Below are 25,216 nucleotides of genomic sequence, written 5' to 3'. Positions count from 1 at the left end.
GGTGTAAAAACACAAGGGTTTACAACCCCTTTAAACTGACTTCATATGCAGACTGCAGACCGAAGTGCATCACTTTAAGTCTGCAGTCTGCATATGAAGTCAGTTTAAAGGGGTTGTAAGATCTCTAAAAGAACAAAAAGGATACAGGGTTTATTTTTAGCTCTCCTTCAGCTCTTACTGGCTACTTTTTATTTTTTTTACACTGTGGGGAGTTGAATTGAGATCGCAATATATTTTTAACGATTAATCGTGAAAACTATAGAGAGATTGTATATATATAAAATTTAACTTACCTCTCTTTTTTGCCTCTGCAACCATTTCATCATACTCTTGTCGGTGACGCAAGGTTTCATGGACGGACTTGGCAGGAAGATTTCTAAAAAGATAAATATGTGTGTTTTATGAATTAGGACTGCTTAGATCAGGCCGAAGAACTGTATTAACTCCTACTCTTAATGGATTCAGAGACACTCAAGCTGTTAACTACAATGCATGATAACAGAAAAAAGCACATACATTTTTTTTCCTTTGTTAGGTAAATATATAACTTAGCACAGCTATCTAAAAACAGCAATAGCGAGCGGTGATGGTTAGGTGTATGGTTGAAAAAAAGGGTGCCGAAGGACCAGACGGTATTACAGGGGGGCTTACGCGTTTCAAGAGAGGACCATCTTTCCATATATATATATATATACACACACATATACACACACACACACACATATATATACACACACACACACACATACAAACACACACGGGTGCAAGGTTTTTAACATCCACCAGCTTTGTGATGTCGTCATGGATTAGAAGAGCACTCCAGTGGCAACATGTGAAGCTCTGGTCCAAGAGGGCACACAAAATATTGACACTTTGTGCCCAATTTGGACTTTTTAACTTAGGGGTAGAGAAGTATTATAGGGGTCTGATAATCTTTATATATATAAAAAATGGAGAGACTATGGCTTTAAGAATTTGTAATGCAATTGCTCGTTTTATTTTTTTAGACACAGTTTTTAGTCTATGACGACCTTCACCGCCAGATAAAAAGCAACAGTTTACCACCTTTTTCTCCAAGAAATGGACTATCTTGCTGGTCTGATCTAGTACAGTCATGTACTATATATTGTTAAACTTGATGTTTGTAAGTCAGACACTTCCTTCTTCATTGGGCCCAGTAGAGCTGGATATTGGTGTGTGTGTTGTGTCTCTCCACTGCAGTGTATGAATAACGCACTTAATTTTATTTTACAAAGATTTGGATCCACTAGCTCATCTGAATCGTCTTGCTTGGAGACTCCCTAACCTGATTTAATAGGGTGTACTCACTTTTGTTGCCAGCAGTTTAGACATTAATGGCTGTGTGTTGAGGTATTTTGAGGGAACAAAGCTGTACACTCACAACTTTACATTGTAGCAAAGTGTCATTTCTTCAGTGTTGTCACATGAAAAGATATAATAAAATATTCACAAAAATGTGAGGGGTGTACTCACTTTTGTGAGATACTGTAGCTCTATAGCTCTGCAGTGTCGGTTGCCAACTGTTAAATAGAGAACCCTCCAACTTACTCTCAGTACAGGGGAATGTTTGCCTGCAAATTGCTATCCCAAAAGGGTTAAATGAAACTGTACATTTTTATACTTAACAGAAAAAACAATTCTCACACTTCCCATTATAAAGCAACATTTATACTTACGCAGGTCGATCCTCTAAAATAAGAGCCGTTGTAGACAGGGGCTCAAATTCAAACTTTTTACGTCTTGTAGATTGCGCTGAGACTTTACATGCCCTCCCTGTACGAGTTTCATATTCCTAAAAGAAAATAAAAAAAACACTTTAAAAAATGTCATTAAACCCAGACTATGAAAAACTCTCATTACATGCTATATCACAGAGTGTGCATGCTCACAAAGCCACTAAAGCGTTTTTGTGTAGAGTGAAATATACCTTGTTGATCCTGCCTTCAGCTCTGTCACCTGACTCTGCCTATACCATATTAATGCACAAAAAATACACATTTGATGTTCAATTGAGATTTATAGGGAGACTTTTTTTTAGATCTGATATTTATAATTTAGACCCCTTTCACAATGGGGTGTTTTTCAGGCGCTTTGGCATTAAAAAAAAATAAAAAGCCTGTAAAGTGCCAAAAAGAAGCCTCATCTGCAAACCCAATGCGAAAGCCCGAGAGCTTTCAGAGCCCTTTCACATTACCAGCGCCTGAAAAACGCTGGTAAAGCGCCGCTAAGACCCCTTTTCACACTGGGGTGTTTTTGAGGCGCGTTGGCGTTAAAAAAAATCTCCCTCAATGGGAAGGGGGCTTTAGGAGCGGTGTATTAAACGATCCTAAAGCGCTACAAAAAGTAGCTTCTTGCAGGACCGTTTTTGACGCCCTGCCAGCGCAGCACCTCAGTGTGAAAGCACTCTGGCTTTCACATTTGGATTGCAGATGCAGCTTCTTTTAGGCGCTTTTTTTAACGCTAAAGTGTCTGAAAAACGCCCCAATGTGAAAGGGGTCTTAATAAACACTTTTTTGCCATGTGACTGTCACAGCTCTAAGCAGGGCTGTCCAGACACAGACTCACACTGAACAGAGCAAAACATCAGCAGAGTAACAGAAGTCCCTCCCAAGGATATTTTCCTGGAGAGGCAAGAACAGGGAGAGAACATGTGATCACACAACAGCGTTGCAGGAATAAAGGATTTGTGTACAATCAAGAGAAGACTGCACAAGAGCAATATAGAGGGTTCACCACACGGTGCAAACCATTCATAAACCCAGAAGAATAAAAAAGCCAGATTAGACTTTGCCAAAAAATCTAAAAAAGCCAGACCAGTTCTGGAAAAGCATTCTTAGGACAAATGAAACGAAGATTAATCTGTACCAGAATGATGGGAAGAAAAAAGTGTGGAGAAGGCTTGGAACAGGTCATGATCCAAAGCACACAACATCATCTGTAAAACATGGCGGAGGCAGTGTGATGGCATGCATTGTTTCCAGTGGCATTGGGTCATTGGTGTTTATTGATGATGTGACAGAATACAGAAGCAGCCAGATTAATTCTGCAGTGTTTAGAGATATACCATCTGCCCAGATTCAGCCAAATATAGCAAAGTTGATTGGACGGTGCTTCACAGTATGGATGATCAATGATCCAAAACACACTGCAAAAGCAACCCAGGAGCTTTTGAAAGAAAAGAAGTGAAATATTCTGCAATGGCCGAGTCAATCACCTGATCTCAACCCAATTGAGGATGTATTTCACTGCTGAAGGCAAAACTAAAGGCAGAAAGATCCACAAACAAAGAACAACTGAAGACAGTTGCAGTTAGAGCCTGACAAAGCATCAGAAAGGAGGAAACCCAATCTTTGGTAATGTCCATGGGTTCCAGAGTTCAGGCAGCCATTGCCAGTAAAGGATTCTCAAAAAAAATAAAAATAAAAAAAAATTGGATTTTTTTCATCATACTTGCCTGTAAAATCCTTTTTTTTTTTTTTTTTTAGTACATCATGGGACACAGTGTCAGGGTAATATTCATTACCTGCTGGGTTATACTTCATCATTCAGTGAAATGGAGACCGGTAGACCAAAGTCTTTAGACAGGAAGCGATCCCCTATATAACCCCTTCCATACAGGAAGCACATCAGTTTTGTAGCAAGCACGGAGTCCTCAAAAAAAGAGGGGAGGGACCTCTGTGTCCCATGATGTACTCAAAGGATTTTACAGGCAAGTATGAGGAAAAAATTATATTTTCTTTTTCATACATCATGGGACAGAGTCAGGCTAATATTCATTACCTGCTGGGACATGCCAGAGCAATAGCCTTGAGGGGAGGGAGACACCCTGCCAAATAATAATAGCCATCAGAACTTTATACGGTGGCCTGCAGTACACTGCGGCCAAAAGCCGAATCATCAGCTGCTCCAACATGTAATTTAGGTCCCCAAAACACCTGACAGTGCTCCCTTCATGTTGGGCCTCTGTATGTGGCTAGGCTGTGAAAAAGTCTGAAACATGTGGTATTGCCATACTCAGGAGTAGCAGAATGTGTTTTGGAGTGTAGTTGCAATTATGCATTTGGTGTGTAAGAGAAATAACCCTCATCATTTTGTAAAAAAAAAAACTTAATTTTGCAAAGAATTGTGGGAAAAATTTTTAACTTAAAAAAAAAAAAAAAAACTCACCACACAACTTACTAAATACCTTGGCAGTATGCGACGGTCGGAAGCCTGTCAATCAATTAGGAACGCCCAGTCCCGCAGAAGACATACCCGGAAGCGGCGGTGAAAATACGGTATGTACGGGGATAAGATTTTAAAAAAAACAGCCGATTGTCATTCTGACAACTCGGCTGAATGTAATGTTACATTTTTTTTTTTTTGGGGGTGAACCCCCGCTTTAAGGACCCCTTCACGCCGATATACGTCGGCAGGGCACAGGCACGTACCTGTACGTTGCCTTTAAGAGCCCAGCCGCGGGGTCGCGAGTGTGCTGGCACGGTCGCGACTTGGTTCGAAGCTCTGTGACCGCGCAATTGTCAGTTAAATGACGCAGTGCCGAATCGCAAAAAGGGGCAAGGTCCTTAACCTGCATAATGGTCTGGGTCTTAAGTGGTTAAGGCCGGGTTCACACTGGTGCAACAAACGCTCCGACATTGGAAGCTCATGTCGCATGATGTGTGAAAATCAATGTTTCCCTATGGGAGCCGTCTTAACTGGTCCGACACAAGTCGGTCCGACTTTGAAAATGTTCCCTGTACTACTTTGGTCCAACTTTGATCCTACTTCAGCCCATTGAATATCATTGAAGTCGGATCAAAGTCAGAACGCAGTTTGGCATGCGACTTGTGCTCTGCTGATCTTGAGGGGGAACTCCACGCCAAATTTTAAATAAAGAAAATGGCATGGGTTCCCACTCCAAGGAGAAGAGGCAGAAGAGACCCTCGAAGTCGGAAGAAGACCCCTGGAGCTGCCCAATTACTTTAAAAACCTGTCTAGTGTTTTTTTTTTTACACTTCTTTCCCCCAAGTGAATTAAAGGGGGCTCCTGGATTCCGATAAGCCCCCACCCGCAGACCCCGAAAACCAACGGCCAGGGTTGTCGGGAAGGGGCCCTTGTCCTCATCAACATGGAAACAGGGTGCCTCCCCTGCCCCAAAGCACTCACCCCCCAATGTTAAGGGCATGTGGTCTGTTCCGGTTCAGGTGGGGGGGGGGGTTGCGGGGGCGCTCGCTCGTCCCCACCCCCTTTCCTGGCCGGCCAAGCTGCGTGCTCGGGTCTGGTATGGATTGTGGTGGAATCCCCACACGTTTTTTTCGGCGTAGGGGGGTTCCCCTTAAAATCCATACCAGACCCAAGGGCCTGGTATGCTCTTGGAGGGGGAACCCATGCTGTTTTTTTTGGCGTGGAGTTCCCCCTCGAGATTCATACCAAATACAGTGCATGGTATTGACGGGGATCCAAGTCAGATCCCCGTTCATTGAAAGTCGGACGTATGTCGGCTTCAAGTCGCAGGGCAAAGTCGGATCCAAAGTAGGACAAGTGTCGTGTCGCACTAGTGTGAACCCAGCCTTAGACTAACTTTCACAAAGACCAAATAATATACACCGATTTGGGTTATTTTTACCAAAGATATGTAGCAGTAGAAATTTTGGTCAAAGTTTATGAAGAAAAATTACTAATTTGCTCAATTTTATGACAGAAAAGCACAAAAAATAAAACCCCCAGTAGTGATTAAATACTACCAAAAGCAAGCTCTATTTGTGTGAAAAAAATATAAAAATTTGGTTTGGGTACAGTGTTGCATGACTGAGTAATTGTCATTCAAACTGGGAGAGCACTGAAAGCTGAAAATTGGTCTGGGCAGGAAGGGGGCATAAGTACCCTTTATTGAAGTGGTTAAATTTTTATTTATTTTTTCTTTAACACAAGGTTGTCAATTTCTAACACTTAGCATAGGCATACTTACAATTGGACCCCCAAAACAACCTCTCTTATGTAAGGCAATACCATATGTGTGGTACTTTTTCGCAGACTAGCCACATAGTGGGACTCAAAATCCAAGGAGCACCTTAAAGCATTCTAGAGGGATAAACTACACATCTAATTACCTGACTACCCATCACCTTTTTTTAAGGCACTGAAGCATCAGGACAGTGGAAACACCCACAAAATGACCACATTTTAAACACTCCAATATATTTTTAAGGGGCATGGTGAGTCTTTTGAAGTCTTCCAGGTGGTCAGAAGTGAGCAAGACCTTCCAGGTGATTGTGATATAAGGTGCTTGGAAACAGGAAGCACCTTAGGCCCCATGTACATTGCTGCTGCTAAACGGACGTTCAGAGGACACTTTTCAACTGCCCTCTGAACTCATTCAATGTTATCTTGTGTACATGCACACAGGTTTGTTTACTGTTGTTTTTAGGCAGTTGAGTTTATAGGCCTTTCTTTGAAGGCAAAAAATTAGTTCAGAACGCCAAAGTTTTCCACATTTTTTTCAGACATTTTGTGTTGTTGCAAGTATGCATATGCTGTGTTTTTTTTTTTTTTTAACAGAAATTAAGAGTTTAATTTTGCAAAGAATTGTGGGGAAAAAATTACAGTTTATAGGCCTTTTTTTAAGGCAAAAAAATGAGTTCAGACGCCAAAGTTTTTCACGTTTCAAGCGTCAAATGCTTCTAAATAGGGGTGCAACGGATCGTCACCGATCCGTGATCCGAACGGGTCACCCCGTTTGAATCGGCACACCCTGCGATCCGCGGAGCGCTCGGCCTAGAAAAGTCCCCGACTTCAGCCTAGCTCCGGAGCGGCGGCCATCTTGCTCCACCCAGTGTGTTTGCCAGAGCCCAGCGTGACACGCCTCCCCACCTCAACGAGCTGACTTCTGTAGTCAGCGCACTGAGGCGGGGAGGGCTGTGCACTGGGCTCTGGCAAGCAGACTTGGAGAGGGAATGCTGTTAGCAGTGAAGCGCTGGTGTGAGAGGAGAAAAAAAAAAAAAAAAGAGCACATTCACAGGGGTGGATTAAAGAGGTGAGGCTGTTTGGACATGATGTTTTTACAGCAAGATTATTTACTACTGCATGTTATTTCCCCCCCCAGTTCTGACAATGACTGAACACAAAGCTAAAAAAAAGACCCATGAGATAAAAATTAGCTTTTTTTTTTTCTTATATACAACAGGTATCAAAGATGTAGTTTTATGTGTGAAATGGTTGCCAAATGCCAGAAAGCAACTATAAAATGTGTGTGTGTGTGTGTGTGTGTGTGTATGTATAATATTTATATATATATATATATATATATATATATATAGAAGGGTGCAAACGAAAACGTCCTAAGGTTGCACTTCCGGCGCCAAAGGACTAAGTGACTCAACCCGAGTGTGTTAGAGGTGGAGACAAACAGATGTGGATAGTAAAAGCAAAGTATGCTGTGAAAAAGTTATGCCGGTGATGTCAGATGGCATAAACTTTGTGAGCAGCTATTTTTTAAAAAGGTAAAAACCTTTTCCAAGTATATAACTAGTAGAATCAATAAACATGAACAGGTGTTCAAACTGATAAAAACAGCGCTAATATGTGGATAATCATCCAAATAAATAAATAAAGTGGTGAAACCTGAATGGTACTGATGGTGTGGAGGGTGATCTATAGCTGGTATAAGTGCACCTGGCACCAGATACTGCACCAATAATGTGGATGAGTCCCAAACAATTAATGGGATGTGTGCTTACCACAAAACAAACCTTCAGATCAAACTGGTACTATAAGGGTTAACACTCGAGCAGGGTCATATGTGGAGACAAAAAAACAATAGCATAATCATGGTATAGTATTGTCTACACAACAGCCCATTTGCCAGGTTTGGATGACAAGTCCCCAGTGTGTGCCCGTACAGTGATTGTGAATGATAAAAAACAATAAAAAACGAGTTCACCGCCTCTCACTGGCGTCCTCCCGTCCACAGGGGCCGCGCTGGTGCTGCGGATGCGATGGTAAGCTGTGTCCTGGATATGAACAATATTTTTTCTGTGAATGAACAAACCACCGCACAAATAAATTATAACACAACACTAACCACCCTTGGCAACACCCTTGAGAAACAAATCAGGACATGGTGGGATATTTGTACATTGGAGCAGTACTTGAAAGAAAAGATTATTATAAGAAGTCTGAGATGGGAAGTGACACCACAAGATGGATTAGATGATAGGGACTCTATGGTCGAATGGCTAGAGTTCTTTAATGGAGTGGGTCACAAATTACAGGATCTCATCCTAAAAAGGAAGAAGAGGAAAATGGTGAAATTAGAGACAAGGATAAATGAACTAAATTCATTATTAGATCCCATCAAAGACTCTCAACAAGTCATTGATTTTAATAACAGAATAAAGAAACGTTTAGAGAAGGTTGACAAAGAAACTCAGAAAACAAAAATTAAGAAGTTTCATAGAGACATGGGGGACTTCAGAACAAATACCATTTATTTATGGCAACAAACTAACACCATAGACATAGGTGAAAATGAAATTATGGAGACACAACAAGAACAGGCTACTGGAGAACCACAACCCTCCACTAGTACAGCTCCACAAATTGCTAATGGAAGAATCTTGGGTTTTACACAAGATTCTAACCATCCCCCCACACCGGCTAGAAGGGTGTCTAATAATAATACAAGAGGAAAGAATAGGAATATGGCCCCCTCCAACCATAACTATAACCAAAGGCCACCCCATACGGATGTATATTACCCAGTCCCCATTTATAACAGGTACGAACCCTTACGTGATGATGAATATGAAGTGAGGTACCAGTCACCCCGTCCTTTTTTAGGGAGAGGCCGGGGGTGGCAAAAAAGGGGGAGAGGGACATCATCCAACAGGGGGAGAGGCGTGATGCAACCACAACAGTATCCGCAATACAGAGAGGCCAACCAAGCACCCCCACACAGGGAACCACAATGGAGGGATCACCCTCATCCGGAACAAGGAAGGAGCATTTATCCAGGACCTTGGAGGAGAACCAGAGGTTGCAGAGCAGGGAGACGGACAAAAGAGCACCAAAAAAAGAAGAGTGAGAGAATACGATTAGGGGGCATTTTTAATTTAACGGAAACGATTTTAACGGATAAAGAGACGAACATTTTAAATTTAGGACTAAAGTGTGGACTGAATCGTCCAATCAATAAATTTGATGTTTTTATTGACATACACAAATACACCAGAAGATTAAGCATGAAAAAGTATTTTTTAAACAAATATCCAAACACTATAGCCAATACCCCTATTCCGCCCAAAGACAGTGGATTACGCAATAAATCCCTTTTCAATCCCCTTGTAGGCTCAAACCAGCCCCTGGACGTATTTAAGGGTCTTCTGTTGCGTGATCTGGAACAGATTAAACCCAGAAAAAACGTGAACCCAAGGCATATAAGGGATGGGATAGAATCACTAGAAAAAAGAAAGGATATAGTGATCAGACCTGCGGATAAAGGGGGTGGCATAGTGATTCTAAACAAAGAATTTTACCACACACAAATGTGTGACATGCTATCCGATACCAATACTTATATGAAACTCAAAAGGGACCCCACACCACAATATGAAAGCAATCTAAAGAAACTTGTACAAATGGGATACCGTTCTTGTGCGATATCAAATAAAGAGAGAAAATACCTGGTACCAAGTAATTGTAGGATTCCAACTATCTACACACTGCCCAAAATCCATAAGGATGTGCAAAATCCACCAGCAAGACCTATTGTGAATGGAATCGGATCAGTCACATCCAGGTTGGGCCAATTCTTGGACCACTTCTTACAAAAAAGCGTTATAGTTACCAAAGCTTTTTTAAGGGACACTAAAGATCTGCTGATCCAGTTACAAGAAATCGATCTAACAGGCAAGGATGAAGTATACCTAGTGACGGCAGACGTGTCATCTTTATATACAATAATCCAGCATGACGATGCGCTACTGGCACTGAACTGGGCCTTGTCGAAAAGAGAAGACCTGTCCCATAACCTTAAAGTATTCCTGCGGAACTGCCTAGACCAGTGTTTCTCAACTCCAGTCCTCGGGGCGCACCAACAGGTCATGTTTTCAGGATTTCCCTCAGATCAAACTGCTGTGGTAATTACTAAGGCAGTGAAACTGATCAAATCACCTGTGCACAATAATGGAAAGCCTGAAAACAAGACCTGTTGGTGCGCCCCGAGGACTGGAGTTGAGAAACACTGGCCTAGACTACTGTCTGGGACATAACTATTTTTGGTACAATGATTGCTTTTACACACAGAAGAATGGGGTTGCAATGGGCGCTAAATTTGCACCAAGTATTGCGAACCTTTTTATGTCCGAGTGGGAGGATAAATCCATTTTTAACACACAGCGTGAGGAGCTTCTATTTTACCGCCGCTATATCGATGACTTGTTTTTTATCTGGACAGGTTCCATTTTAACATTAGAAGAGTTTTTAAAGGATCTGAATTCAAATAATTACAACATAAATTTGACCAGTGAATATAATATACAAAGTATACATTTTTTGGACCTTAATATTTTTAGAGATGGGAACAAATTGGGTACCAAAGTATACTTTAAGCCGACAGACTCTAACAGCTACTTGCCCATCCAAAGTGGCCACCATCCAATGTGGTTGAGGAACATTCCAAAGGGACAACTAATGCGAGTTAGACGCAATTGTAGCAATGACATAGACTTTAATTCACAGGCCCTCATACTTAAAGGGAAGTTCTTGGAAAAAGGATACACGAACAGAGACCTGGACAAAGTCATTGTAGAAATAGTACTCTTACCCCGGGACTCTTACCTCACCACAGGACAACCACAAAACAAGAAGAATGTACACGAATGGAGTTTTATTTCGGGATTCCATAGTCAATATAAAGAAGTTGAGCTTATTTTCAAAAATCACTGGCACATTTTGTTTCTCGACAAAACACTAAACACAGTACTACCAAGTAAACCTGGTTTCATATACAGGAAAGCTGTAAGTTTTGGAGATAAAATAGTAAAAAAGATCCTAGATCCTCCAAAAAAAAACCCAACTTTTTGGGACAAAGACGGCTTTTTTCCTTGCAAAAAATGCCTCCCATGCAAAGAAGCTGCCAGACCAAAGAACCATATTGACACATTTACCTCCACGTCTAATAATATCCAGTTTCCAATAAAATCTTTTATCACATGTAATACTACCTATGTCGTTTACATGCTCGAATGTCCCTGTCACCTGATGTATATTGGAAGGACAAAAAGAAAGCTAAAAATCCGTTTAGCCGAACATATTGCCAATATCAAAATAGGATATAAAGATCACAATGTCTCACTCCATTTTAAGTTGCACCACAATCAGAACCCTACCGGCTTGAAATTTTGGGGTGTTGACCACCTCGAACCACCCTGGAGGGGCTGTAATCAAGTCAGGGAGTTATCCAAACGTGAGACGGAATGGATATATTCAGCAGGGACTCTGGCTCCCAATGGGTTAAACATAGAATTGGATATAAACTGCTTCATTAGTGATCATTGATACTGGCTCCTTTTCCTACAGTTTGACATTCCCTTCTATATTCTGCATGGTTTATTGACGACCACATAAGCCTCCTCCCTCTCACATCCACTCCCCCTTGCGCAGAGTTTTATGAAAAATATATATTGATTTTTTATGCAAGGAAGTTTTATACATATTTATATGTATTTTATTATATTTATTTGAGTGGCCCTTTTAATAATATTGTTAATATTTTTAATATTTCTAATATTGCTTATGTCCCACCATCTCCTCACCACCCCTTCTCTTATACGTATATATATTTTTTATATACATATATTTTTTCATATATTTATATATACTATACGTCCATACCTATATATTTATTTATCTATATTTATATCTACCCTCTCTAAGTACTCATCTACAGAAACATATATGTGTACATGTCTCTTTATGCTTATACACAAATATATGACCCATACACGCCCGATAAGACTAACCGGGTCATTAAGCAACCTTCTTGGATATACATTTGAAGCTACCCTCTCTGAAAATCCATGTTTTTGAAGATATGAGAAAAAATAATCACTGTTTTTATAGATATGATTAATCTGGGAACACCAATTCAACATAGTACAAGTACACCTAAGTATGTTTCCAATCCTTGATGCACATTCCCGTGTGTCATCAAATGTTACTATAGCACTGACTTGATGCCCTATGACCTGCTTGCGCTAGCACTTACAGGTACTGTCCACCTGTAAAGATATCGCTAGTAAGCTCTATGCTATTTGCCAGTGCTATTCCCGTGATGTAAAATTTTGGGCTGTTAGACACGCCCACTCTTAGTGATTGGACATCACTTTTTTTAAAAAACAAACCCACAGCACTACTTTACTATACCGCTTTATTAAAACCAAAATAGTGAATAGTACGTTTTTTAATAATGAGATTATTGATCTCTTTTTACCCTATAAGGTTACATTTGATTACATTGATCACATTAAAGTTTATAATTTTAGACTCCCTCGATATATACTCTTTTGAACCCATTAGTAGCTCGGCTGATGTCCTCCCTGATATCCGGATCGAGTAGCACCAATCAGATCCAACAGGCAGTGATGACTCATCCAATAGCCGACAGCTACATGGGTATAAAGGGATATTGACGGCGCCACGTAGCCACGCCCTCAGTTGAAGTCGGAAGTGACGAAACGCGTCAGGGCGTGGCTACACAGGAAGTCTACGTGCGTTCCACTGCCATCCAATCGTATCCAGGACACAGCTTACCATCGCATCCGCAGCACCAGCGCGGCCCCTGTGGACGGGAGGACGCCAGTGAGAGGCGGTGAACTCGTTTTTTATTGGTTTTTATCATTCACAATCACTGTACGGGCACACACTGGGGACTTGTCATCCAAACCTGGCAAATGGGCTGTTGTGTAGACAATACTATACCATGATTATGCTATTGTTTTTTTGTCTCCACATATGACCCTGCTCGAGTGTTAACCCTTATAGTACCAGTTTGATCTGAAGGTTTGTTTTGTGGTAAGCACACATCCCATTAATTGTTTGGGACTCATCCACATTATTGGTGCAGTATCTGGTGCCAGGTGCACTTATACCAGCTATAGATCACCCTCCACACCATCAGTACCATTCAGGTTTCACCACTGTATTTATTTATTTGGATGATTATCCACATATTAGCGCTGTTTTTATCAGTTTGAACACCTGTTCACGTTTATTGATTCTACTAGTTATACATACATACATACATACATATATATATATATATATAATATATATATATATATATATATAATTTGGACCGATGAAAACGTTTTGACCGATCGTGTGTATGCAGCCTAAAACTCCGGTGGGTGTAGCAAGATTTTTATTTTTTTGCTGATCCGAAAATGATCCGATCCGTGACTCCTGATCCGAGGTTCGATCCGATCCGTGAGTTTTTTTTATCCGTTGCACCCCTACTTCTAAACGTGGCTAACCCACGTTTAGCAGCGTTTCGTTTATAGGCGTTTTTGGCCTTTAAATTTGTTTCTTTGGAAAACGCAAACGCGGCATTTCAACGCAGCAAAACATACGTTTTAAACGTGGGTTACTATCTGTCAAGGTAAATCGTTCAGGAGCAGTTGTAAAAACGTCCCGTGTACATGAAGCCTTACAATACATCACATCCACCATTGACTACCTGGAAGGTCGCTGCCTACTGGAAACTTATTGATATGTTTTTCATTACCTTGTACATGCGAGTGCATAATTGTTTTTCATTTCATAATACTACACTTTTAGGTAGTAGCGCTTTTTTCTCCTTTTTGTTTATATAATTTGCTGGTGGGAGCCTTTCCAGATCCTGCTCGAGAGAGACTGCTGATGCTGCCCTAATTTGAACTTCATGCCACAGCGTTTTTTTATATGGACTTTTTTCAAGGACTATTCAAGTGGAGGTTCACCCAAAAACTTAATTTTTAACATTAGATTGAGGCTCATTTTGTCAAGGGGAATCGGGCGTTTTTTTTTTTTTTAAATCGAAGCAGTACTTACCGTTTTAGAGATAGATCTTCTCCGCCGCTTCCGGGTATGGGCAGCGGGACTGGGCGTTCCTATTTGATTGACAGGCTTCCGACGGTCACATACATCGCGTCACGATTTTCAGAAAGTAGCGGAACGTCGGTGCGCAGGCGCCGTATAGAGCCGCACCGACGTTCGGCTACTCGTGACACGATGTATGCGACCGTCGGAAGCCTGTCAAATCAAATAGGAACGCCCAGTCCCGAAGACCATACCCGGAAGCAGCGGAGAAGATCTCTCTCTAAAACGGTAAGTACTGCTTCGATTTAAAAAAAAAAACACCCGATTCCCCTTGACAAAATGAGCCTCAATCTAATGTTAAAAATAGTTTTTCGGGAGAACTCCCGCTTTAAAGTGGTTGCCAACCCACTTCTTTCAAATCCTCCCATCCCCTCTGTACCATAATAAAGTGTATTGTGTTAAAAATCTGCCGGATTGTACCTATATAAGCTTGGCTCCCGGTGGCTCAGCTGACTTGTCAGCACTCTTCTCTCTTAGCTCACAGTTACAGTGGGCGAGGCTGAGCCCTCCTGCTGATGTCAGAGGGGGAGAGAGGGAGCCGACAGTCAGCTGAGCGCCAGGAGCCACAGTCACATAGGTAAAGATCGGCAGATTTTTTATATTACACAGACACTTATTTTCATAGTACAGAGAGGATGGGAGGATTTAGCTGCAGATATGAGAGCAGCAGGAGTGTGGGGGGGGGGGGCAGGCACTGGTACAAGCAGACAGGGAGGGGAGGGGGGATGAGGACAGAGGAGTGCAGAGCTGCGCATGATGGAGGAATGTACACCGACAATGATGTCAGGGGCTGAGCAGCTCAGAGTACAGGGGTAAGGGTATAGCCAGGCAGGATCAGCAAGGTATTACAGGCGATACGGGGGGCCAAATTACAGCACAAACACTGTGCTGTTTAACATGCTTCAAGGGAAAAGGATCTTTTTTTTTTTTTTCGGAGTTAACAAATGCTTTAATACACTATCTTCTTATGCCATTAACCAAGTGGCCAGCAGTCTGTTTGCATTTCTTTGGATCAAAGAGCCACTGTAATTATAAATATGTAAGGTTTCCTGCACAGCATGTTCAAAAATAGTTTTAACGTATTACAAAAATATTTCTTTATACAGTATTGCTTCCATAATCAAGTAGTTATAACAATTTTCTGGGAATACTGCCAAAGTTTATTTTTAAACGTTCCCAATATGTATAGTATATTATACATTGTCTTTATAAAGAATTCAAATTGTAAAATGGAAGCACCATGCATCCTCCAATTAAAGTGGACTCATTAAAAGTCACACTTCCCATGAATCAATAGGGCAAATGTCAGCATTACCAAGTCAATTAGTCAATTTCCTGAGCTCCCTGCTCATAACACCAGGCTTTGGACTATTCAAGACTACAAAGTGTGTTTTACTGTCTAGCAGGCTTGCAGTGAAATAAAAAGATTTGACAGAATTAAGACTGTTGAGCTATTTGGAATTTGTTAAAGCCCAACTTCAGGAAAATTTAAATAGTGCATCATTCCTTGATTACCTCACGTGTCCCTAAACCACTGGACAGAATGTTGGGAGATATTTGCCTTTTCGAAAAAAAGAAAAAACAAAAGGCCTCCGACATTCTGCCTGTGTGCATGTCCAGTCTGTCCAACAGAAGCCAGACAAAGGTCCGTCAGAACACAACAGCTCAGCGGGGGAGATCACCGAATTAACTTTGCATTAGTACATTGGCTCAGACTAGAGCAGCCATTTTTTGGTTCCTGCTGAACCGGCCAATGTTCTATATGTGTACTTTATACCCTGCTTAAAGAGGAACTGCAGTCTGCTCATATAATTTGTAATAAAAACATCTTTGCCATTATGAAGCTTCCCTTCAACCACTTATGCATATTTTATATATACTGTAGTTGCCAAATATGCTGCAGAAATCCCCCTCCACCAAGTCTGGCTGCATCCAACATAACTGTGGGCAGCTAAACACAGAGGCACCCCTCCAGCTCTGTAGCTCATTGGCCCTCTTGACTTATCCTCCTCCCTTCCTAGCAAACTCTCACAAGAGTAAGAGTTGTGCATGTCGTCATAAGCCTAGGCCAATGACTAAATAATAAACAGGAAGTGGGCTGTATAAGGTATTTACTGTCAGAAAGAAGTTTTTTACTATTCAAAGTTAAAGGGGTAGTAAAGGTACAATTTTTTTTTCTCCTAAATCGCTTCCTTTACCTTAGTGCAATCCTCCGTTACTTACTTCATTCTTCGATTTTGCTTTTAAATGTCCTTATTTCTTGTGAGAAATCCTCACTTCATGTTCTTCTGTCTTTAACACCACACAGTAATGCAAAGTAATGTGGAGTGTCGTGCTCGCCCCCTCCCTTGGACTACAGGAGAGTCAGGACACACAGCCTCTTCTCTATCTGCAACGTGGAGAGCGTCCTGACTCTCCTGTAGTCCAAGGGAGGGGGCAAGCACGACACTCCACACCAGGGAGAAAGCCTTGCATTACCGTGTGGAGTTAGACAGAAGAACAGGAAGTGAGGATTTCTCATAAGAAATTAGGACATTTAAAATCAAAATCGAAGGAGGACTGCACCAAGGTAAAGGAAGCTATTTAGGGGGAAAAAAAAAAGTTGTACCTTTACAACCCCTTTAAAACAACAAGGGCAGAATATATAATAGATGGAACTATATAAAAGTGACTGATGGTCCGCTTTAAGCCACCCTGCAATGCAATGGATCAAAGTTTCCCCAATGAGTCAATCGAATATCCTGCCCGGGGACCATGCATTTTTCCCTGCTCGTTTTCTTCTTGAGCACTGGTCCTCACACCACTCCCATGAGCTTTCCTGTCTCTGGAGCCGATGACGAAGGACCCAGCCTCTGGAAGTGTTGCCTCCACCTATTGGAGGTAAGATCAAACAGGCAGTGATGTGGACACCCGAAGGAGGACTCTAGTAAACGGAATAAGAAAAACTTGATTGACAGCAGCAAGAGCCAATAGTGCCCCGTTGCTATCTCAGCCAATGAGGAGGTGAGTCCCAGACAGCAGAGTCTCTTGTGCAACATTGCTGGATCGAGACGGGGATCTGGTAGGTATTCGAGGGTTGCTGCACACAGAAGATTTATCTTAGTGCACAGAATGCATTAAGATAAAAAACCTTCTGACTCTAGAACCAATTTAAGCTTGCCACAGATGGGTAGAAAATGGGTAGAATATCAAAACGTGAACCCTTAGGGAAAAAAAAAAACACAAAAAACACAAAAAAAAAAAGTTTGTTCTTTTTCTAATCATTAGTGGGTCAAAACAACATTAGTTTTGGACCACAGTGACCAAAAGAAAAATTTGAAAGAGCAGTATGGAAAATTTCTCTTGAACATACAACTTTAACAGTGCATGTAGTTTTTTTAAGTCCATTTGTTCCAAAACCAAATGTTAGAAGCAAATAAATTATTTTGAACTACATTTGAATGTTCTGAGAATTTTGCATGCTTTTTTTTTTTTTAGATAGGTAGAGTAGCAAAGGGAAAAAGTTAGCACTCCTGTCAGGGTTTTAATGCTGTCTGTGAGGAGGAAAACTCACCCGCTCAGTTATTACCTGGTGACCATTGTGTAAGGGTTTAAATGGGAAATCTAAAATTCAACAGCTGTCACCAGAACAGGATATTAGAAGGGGTTCCTCCCTCCCTTTGCTTTAGAGAGACTTCCCATAGCTTGGAGTAAATGATTTGAAATACTGCCCTGGAGCACTCCTTCAGAGTCTACTGCCCTTGTGACTGACAGCAGTCAGGGAGTGGATCCGTACACCACAGATAGCCTGCCATGGATGACAGACTCTGACCATTGCTAATCACAAGGAAAGAGCGGACATAATGGGGATCTAGCGTCTCTGCTTCCCTTTCAAGCTACGCCCAGCACAATCGGTTGCTAGGAGGCTATCAACTGTGAAGCCAACAGCACCCCTAATAACCAGTGAAAAGTGGTGTTAGAAGGGGTTAGCCAACTGGAGGAAAGTATTATTTAATTTTGTGTACTTATAGTTAATAGCAACTAGCGAATCGCTAACTGATCAGATTAGGTGAGTCATTGTGAATTAACATTCACTCTGCATGTTATGCTGTTCATGTAGAAAGCATTCAGATGTAGAGTTTTGTCCATGAGCAGTCTGGTTAATCTTGTATAATTCACAGTTACAATTTATTCCTGCTCCTGGCAACGCAAATATGATGTCCACAATTTATCCAAATGATGCCATCCGAGAAGCAGCCAAAAGTTCACAAGGTCAAGTGGTCCCTCCCTTTCATATCTGCAAGCTGGGATGAGGTCATTCTGCTGAATCCCCCTATGTACCACAACTGAATTTATGGATAGTGCTCTCTGGGCCTAGATTAATGAGTCAAGCCCCAGCTGTGTCTATTCTTTTCTGAAGCGGTACTGGCAATGACTCAGTTCAGACTTGCAACGGCTGCTATAATTCAACCGATGATTCAGATGTGCATATTACATACCCTGTGAAAGGGGGGTTTAAAATAAATAAAGTAGTATATGACAATCCACAATTTACATTTCCAAAACATATATTTTCTAATATGGATCCATGTGACATTTGCACACATAAAATTGTGCTAAACTAAGTTTATGCTCCCTTTTGGTCAGTTAAAAATGCTATTAGAAGCATTTTGTTAGTTCTATTTGAAGACGGCAAAATAAAAACACTTCAGAAAATCAGAGCTGTCTCAAGTCTTCTGCACACCTCATGTTATCTGAATTTAGCCTTCCCAGTTCTTATGATGGCTACAGAATGATTAGCCTTTATGTTGTAGAGATCTGAGCGGGGGAATGGTTAAAGCGAAGTTCCACCCAAAAAATGGAACTTCCGCTCATCCAGTTCCTCCCCCCCCCCTCCGGTGTCACATTTGGCACCTTTCGGGGGGGGGGGGAGCAGATACCCGTCTAAAACAGGTATTTGCTCCCACTTCCGGCAACAGATCACCACAATATCCGCAGTGGTCTACACCCTTGCATGGTTTGTGTTTTGCCATTTCTGGTAATCACTTTGGTTAAAACTTTGCATTATGTGACTCATCACTAGCACCTGGAAATTGGTATTAAGCCTTTTTCAACCAGGATGCCTTCAGGTTTCTTCAAGGGTGCCTTGGCAAGATGCCTAAAAATTGCCGAACAATTGCATACAGGGCAGACTTTTTGTAACACAAAGCCATGTTTTCATTGTGAATCTATATAACCTTCTAGCTGCCGGTATCCTAACAACCAACCATTGGTTGAGTACGACGACATCCATTCAGTCCCTGCACAGCATCTTGTCTGCCCCTCCCCTGCCCCTCTCCATCAGCACTGGGATCACATTAGCTGTGTAAGGGCTCTTTCACACGGGATGACCGTATGTCCGCTTTTTCATCCATCCGTGTACGGATGAAAAAGGGACATACATTGGTCCATATGAGATCGCGGGTGTCAGCAGATGAACATCTGCTGACACCTGATCTCGCCCGGTTCGGAACTAAAGACAAGTAGAAAAAATAAAAAATAAAAATCTAAAAAACCAACATTTTTTACAGGCCCCCACCTGAATATAAACATGTTCGTGGGTGTGCACTTATACAAAAACCTTGACTGACTGTTTTGCCAAGGGACCCCGCTCTCTTCCATCTGCATCACCATCGCTTTCCTGGCAAGGCCTATAGGCTTTCTATCTTGCCATTACTGATCACTGTGGCAAAAGGTTGCATATCCCACTTTTGGAAACAGACGCAGGCACCTTTCCATAGCCGTTTGGTTGAAAAGTGTCACTGAATTTAACGAAAATCGAGGATGTGGTGGCCACGGAGCAATGTGTCCGTGATAAATTCCTCAAAAAATGGTTCTTCTGGTATGAATTAGTCAATTCTGTGGTATGCAGGGCCTTGCTGAAGTAAATTATTCACCTTGGAGACTGTTCCTAGGGATCCTTTTTTCTTTGGGCTGTGTGAGATGGTGGATTGACTGGTTTCTCTCCCTCCCCTCTCCCCCTTCTTCTATCACCCCCCCCCCCCTTTCCATCTTGTACGCACTTCTTTCTGGCTAATACCTTTACTGTGTTTTTCTATTTACAGTATTTACCATGCAAAACACCACACAAGGTTCAGGGACCCACTATTGCTTGGCTTTCCGGATTGCCTTGTTCTTCAATGCTCCAGTACAGTTTTGGTCTGCTAATTGTTATGGTTTGTATGATCACGTTATCCTTCTGGAAATATGTGCGATGTGGTTTTTGTATTCTCTGTGTGCAGTCTTTAAAAGTAAATTATTGGGAATAAAAAAAAAAAAAAAAAAAAATTGTTTGGTATAGTCAAGAACGCTAGAGTGAGGGTATTACTTCTAAAGCCATCATTCACTGTTAATTCTAAATTAGTGAGGCTTTTAAAGACATGGCAATTGACAATTTTAGGTGGCATAGTTTTGCACCATTCCATTTGCATAGCCAGGGTGACACATTTGGTGTCCATCTACTCGATGCAATCTCATCTTTTACAATTAAAAAAAAAAAAAAAAGTATTATATATTGTGTTTACATGCAATAATAATTTTAACGAAAACATAGATTTGATAAACTGTAACACAAATATTTGAAAAAATGCACATGCCACTAATTTACAGCAACTCTGCGTTCTAAAACTATATATATATATATTATATATATATATATATATATATATATATATATATATATATATATATATATATATATACACACATATGTATATATATATATATGTATGTATATATTGATTTATTGATTTAGGGCTTTCTAGGAATCCTCAGGCCTAAAATGTGCATTTCAATATAAGTTGGAAAAATTGTGCAGTCGTGCTCATTCACACAGTGTGAGGCACCAATTGGCAACACTGGTGGGACTGCTGATCACATGGTAAAGGGCTGCTGGGAACGGCCCTTTACCCTGATCTGTGACCAGCCAAGTCCAAAATGACTCAGCAAATCACACAGTGCAGGAGCACAGGATGACGTCCATGTACACCCTTCCTGGCAAAGTAACCCTGCCCTGCAGCCATCTTTCGGCGAAAGCGTGGACTGGAATTGGTTAAACAATTACATTTTTTTCTAAACTCTATCACTTATCTGAATAATTTGTACTGCACATATACATAAAGAAAAATATAAAACCAGACATGAGATAAAAAAAATAAAAAATAAACAATAAGGGAATAAATCAAAATTCTGTGTTAACTGTTTGTAAAAAAAGCCATGTAATCACAATATAAATGTTATGTTTAGCGGTCCATTAATTGGGAAAAATAAGTGTTTTAATTTCCTAAACTATGTATTTGAAACAACAAAATAAGAGATGCACATTAAGAGTTATAAGGACTACATGAAGCAGGATAGATTGAAGCATGATGTACATGTGTTAATCATGCCAGTGGTTTTGATGAATAGGGAAATAAAAACATGCTGGAGTGAACATTCCATGCAAAATAAAGACTTCTACGACTGTAAATGATGATGATGACGACGAGGAAATGATATTAAATTCCATACCCCCGCATTTAATAGATTTGGTGTTGAGACGGAGGATAGACTGCCAGAACTGTCATCCTGATGAGAAAAACAGAATTCAAGCCTTAGTGACATAAAGAATACAAGTAAAAGCACTGTAAAATACATAAAAAAGTTGTATTTAATATAAAACAAAAATTTTACTTTAAATACAATGTACACATTTTGCCTGTCTGGAGATCATGTATATATTACATCAAACAACTTGCTTATTGCAAAAACTACATAGATTGATCAATATCGTTAAAAGGTTAAGTTAATCTGAAAAGGATAAGTTCACCTTTGTTTTAAAATAAATAAATAAATAAATGCACATCCTTTTGCAGGTAAAAAAACTGCATTTATTATTCTTTTTTATTAGCAGACTGCAGGGCATTGCACCCATGATTAACCGATCCCAGGTGCAATCTCAGGCTCCTGCAGACTATCAGTGTACCTCGCACGGGCAGGCAGTTACGGAATGACAGGAAGGATTAATGAACTACCTAAAGCACTCATTAGCTCCCTGGTAGTTCATTGAGAACTACAAGTAGTCAGCCTCATGGCTGAGGTAGTTCTAGTTCTCCCATTTACAGAACTCTGTGAATGAATGAGGCGGGTGTTTTTTTTAAATTGTAACAAGTGGTGCTGGGAGAAGATCCCGGCCCGCTATCACAACAGGGACTTGTGGGGGTGGAGGATGATAGGGTGTGTAGCATGCAACAGGTTACATAATGTGAACCTATCCCTTAAAAATACGGGTGCAACATGGTGCAAAAAGGTAAACCTTTATGAAGGGGATGTTTTGACAACCCACGTCACTTCTGTCTTCTTTAACCACCTCAATACAAGGCACTCCCCCCCCCCCCCCCCCCCCCAAGTCATTTTTCAGCTTTCAGCACTGTCACACTTTGAATGATAATTGCGTGGTCATGCAACATTGTACTCAAATGAAATCATTATACTTTATATATATTTTTTCCCCCACAAATAGAGCTTTCTTTTGGTGGTATTTAAGTACCTCTGCAGTTTTTATTTCTTGCGCTAGAAAAAAAAAGGGGGGGTTGCCATCTGGGGCCCTGTGGGCCTCCGGGCCCCTGGGAACCTCCGGACCACTAAAAAAAATGTTTTTACTGCCTGTACCCCCTGATGGCGGCCCTGCATACACAAGGCCCTGTACCAATTGGTCAGTCAACCTTACGCATTCTGGAGGAAGGTGATGCTCCTCTATTGTCTGTTGCAAAATCTTGGCCCATTCAGTGAGCGTCTGAGACACCGAAGTCGCAGCCAGTATAGGTCGCAACGCTGACCAAAACATGGTGAACATGGAGCGGGTCACCGCTTCGGATCTCCTATCAGCAGGGTCCTTAAAGGCAGGGCTCCCCTTCACCCGGAGAAGTGGTTACCTTATTTAGCGGAAGGAGCAGGGGGGCCACGACCGGAGAAGAGGCCCATTTTTTCAAAAGGCTCTCCTCAAAAGGATAACGAACCGCCATGCGCTGAGGGACCACAAAGGACTTCTGCAGCCATTCCCATTCCTTATCTATAAACTTATCATAGAAGGTAACATAAGGAAATACTTTCACAGAGCGGTTAGATTTGTGTGACCCAAAGTAGACAGATCCCTCTGTGGAAGTCCCAGCTGCATCTTCCAGCTTGAGAGAGTCCCTGCACTTACAAGTGCCCTACCTTGCACTGACCCAGACAGGGGTCCTCCTCACCAGGGAGGTCCTGGTCTGCATCCTCTGACATACCAGAACCAGGGTCCTGAGCCACAGCCAGGCCCGAATCGGAGTCAGAGCATTCCCCAGAAGATTTTTTTTTACCCTCCTTACGCCCGCACGCCGCTTCTACCCTGGCAAAAAAATATTCCAGGACTGCCGACAGCGTATCCATAGGTGCAGGGGCACGGTTTTCTGCCTCTGGCAATTTAGGGGAAGAAAGATACTGACTCCATAATCACCCACTGACAGCCCTCAGGGACTAAGTGAAAAACACTTAAGTCCACCCTCCTTGCTGCACCGACCGGGGGGGTGGGGGGTTTACCCAGGGGACTCACCACCCAGAGGGAGACCGCTCGGCGCCGCTGCCCGCCCTCCTTGTATACACAGCCTGTGTGTGAGGAAAAAGACGAGGTAAAATCCGTGAGGTAAAAACTGTGCTCCGTTCAGAAAGCCAGTGCTAGAGGCCAAAACCCACTCCAAAATGGCCGACAGACGCCTCAGATAAAAGGGCGCAGACCACAAGAAATGTCCGCCCCCAAAATCCCAACCTGCGCCACAGCGCAGCCACACCAATGGGAATTTTCAATCGAGAAAGCAGGAACACTAAAAAAGGCGTCTGCGCTGCAAAAAATGGCGACGAGCCTTGGGATGTGGAAGAGAAGGCCATGCAGAGACTTCCCAGGAGACAGCCCCCCCTCACAGAAAGCAGACCCCGGTGCCCCCACACAGGTAACACCCCAGTCGCAGCGGGCTCTAGGGCAGGAGGGGAAAGGAAGATGGAGAGCAGGGAAAGGGAGGACAGGAGAACCCCTTAATCCCAGGAATGCCCAGCTGTTCCATCCTGCCGAGGCAGGAGGAACCGTACTTACCCGTCCTTGCGAGGACTTGCTGGCGCTTCCCTGACAGACCCACAACCGATGGTACAGAGTAGCTGTCGGCCCAGTCCACTGTGAGTGAGACAACAGCAGCCCAGTCATATGTGGACCCCAGAGCATATGCTCACCAGCCACCCCTGGAGCCATGGGGTATGTCGTGGCCGACCCAGCGCATAGCTAAGGACTGCTCACGCTCGATGGCCAGACTGGGGAGACTACAAGGATCTATAATATCCAGCCCGTCAACCAGCTGGCAGTTGATAGAAGAATCACAAAAATAAAATAAATAACATTTAAAAATTTCTTCAGGACTCTGGGCCCAAAAGGGAGTCACGTCCTTCTCTGCTAAGCAGAAAAAAAACTGCATGCTTTAGGGTGAGGGGTTATGACCGGAGGGACCGCCCCCTGGGCGTGGCTGTTCAACTCTGTTAAAGTTACATGTTTTAAGATAACTAACATGTTCTGCCTAGTCCTCACCTATGAACAGGAACATAACCCAAATGTCAAGATTTAAGGAGCGGTGTCCGTCCATGGACAAAAAGAGAAGACTAATTTTTTCCTCAGTTTAGGCTGATATGTATTCTTCTACACATTTCTGGTTAAAAAAAATAAAATAAAACGCAATAAGCGTATATTGATTGGTTTACAAGGAGTCTAATTAGGGGATAGATTATTATTTTTTTGTTACTAGTAATGGCGGTGATCTGACACTTTTGACACTATTTTGGGACCATTCACATTTACATACAGCAAACAGTGCTATAAAAATGCATTGATTACTGTATACATATTACTGGCAGGGAAGGGGTTAACACTAGGGGCCGATCAAGGGGTTAATTGTGTTTCCTAGGGAGGTATTCTGTGTGGGGAGGGGACTCACAAGGGGAGGAGACCGATCGGTGTTCCTCTGTACTGGGAACACCCCATCGGTCTCCTCTCACCTGACAGGCCGTG

General features: G+C 42.0%; 1 protein-coding gene across 2 annotated transcripts in view; it reads right to left on the bottom strand.

The window, feature by feature from the left end:
* Window positions 1–25,216, bottom strand: part of TBC1D12 (TBC1 domain family member 12) — a 132,033-nt gene that overhangs the window by 57,718 nt on the left and 49,099 nt on the right. Inside the window, exons 3-5 of one of the 2 annotated variants that reach the window (XM_040362138.1) lie at window positions 21,667–21,723; window positions 1,698–1,813; window positions 294–376 (exon numbers count right to left, since the gene is read on the bottom strand). In XM_040362138.1, coding sequence (XP_040218072.1) covers window positions 294–376; window positions 1,698–1,813; window positions 21,667–21,723 — 256 coding nt within the window. The remainder of the gene's footprint in view (window positions 1–293; window positions 377–1,697; window positions 1,814–21,666; window positions 21,724–25,216) is intronic. The other variant, XM_040362139.1, reaches the window with a different exon arrangement.

Source organism: Rana temporaria, chromosome 8, assembly GCF_905171775.1.
Source record: "Rana temporaria chromosome 8, aRanTem1.1, whole genome shotgun sequence".
Lineage (NCBI taxonomy): Eukaryota > Metazoa > Chordata > Amphibia > Anura > Ranidae > Rana > Rana temporaria.
Note: the sequence above shows the minus strand (reverse complement) of the source record. Positions and strands in the feature narration are given on the sequence as shown.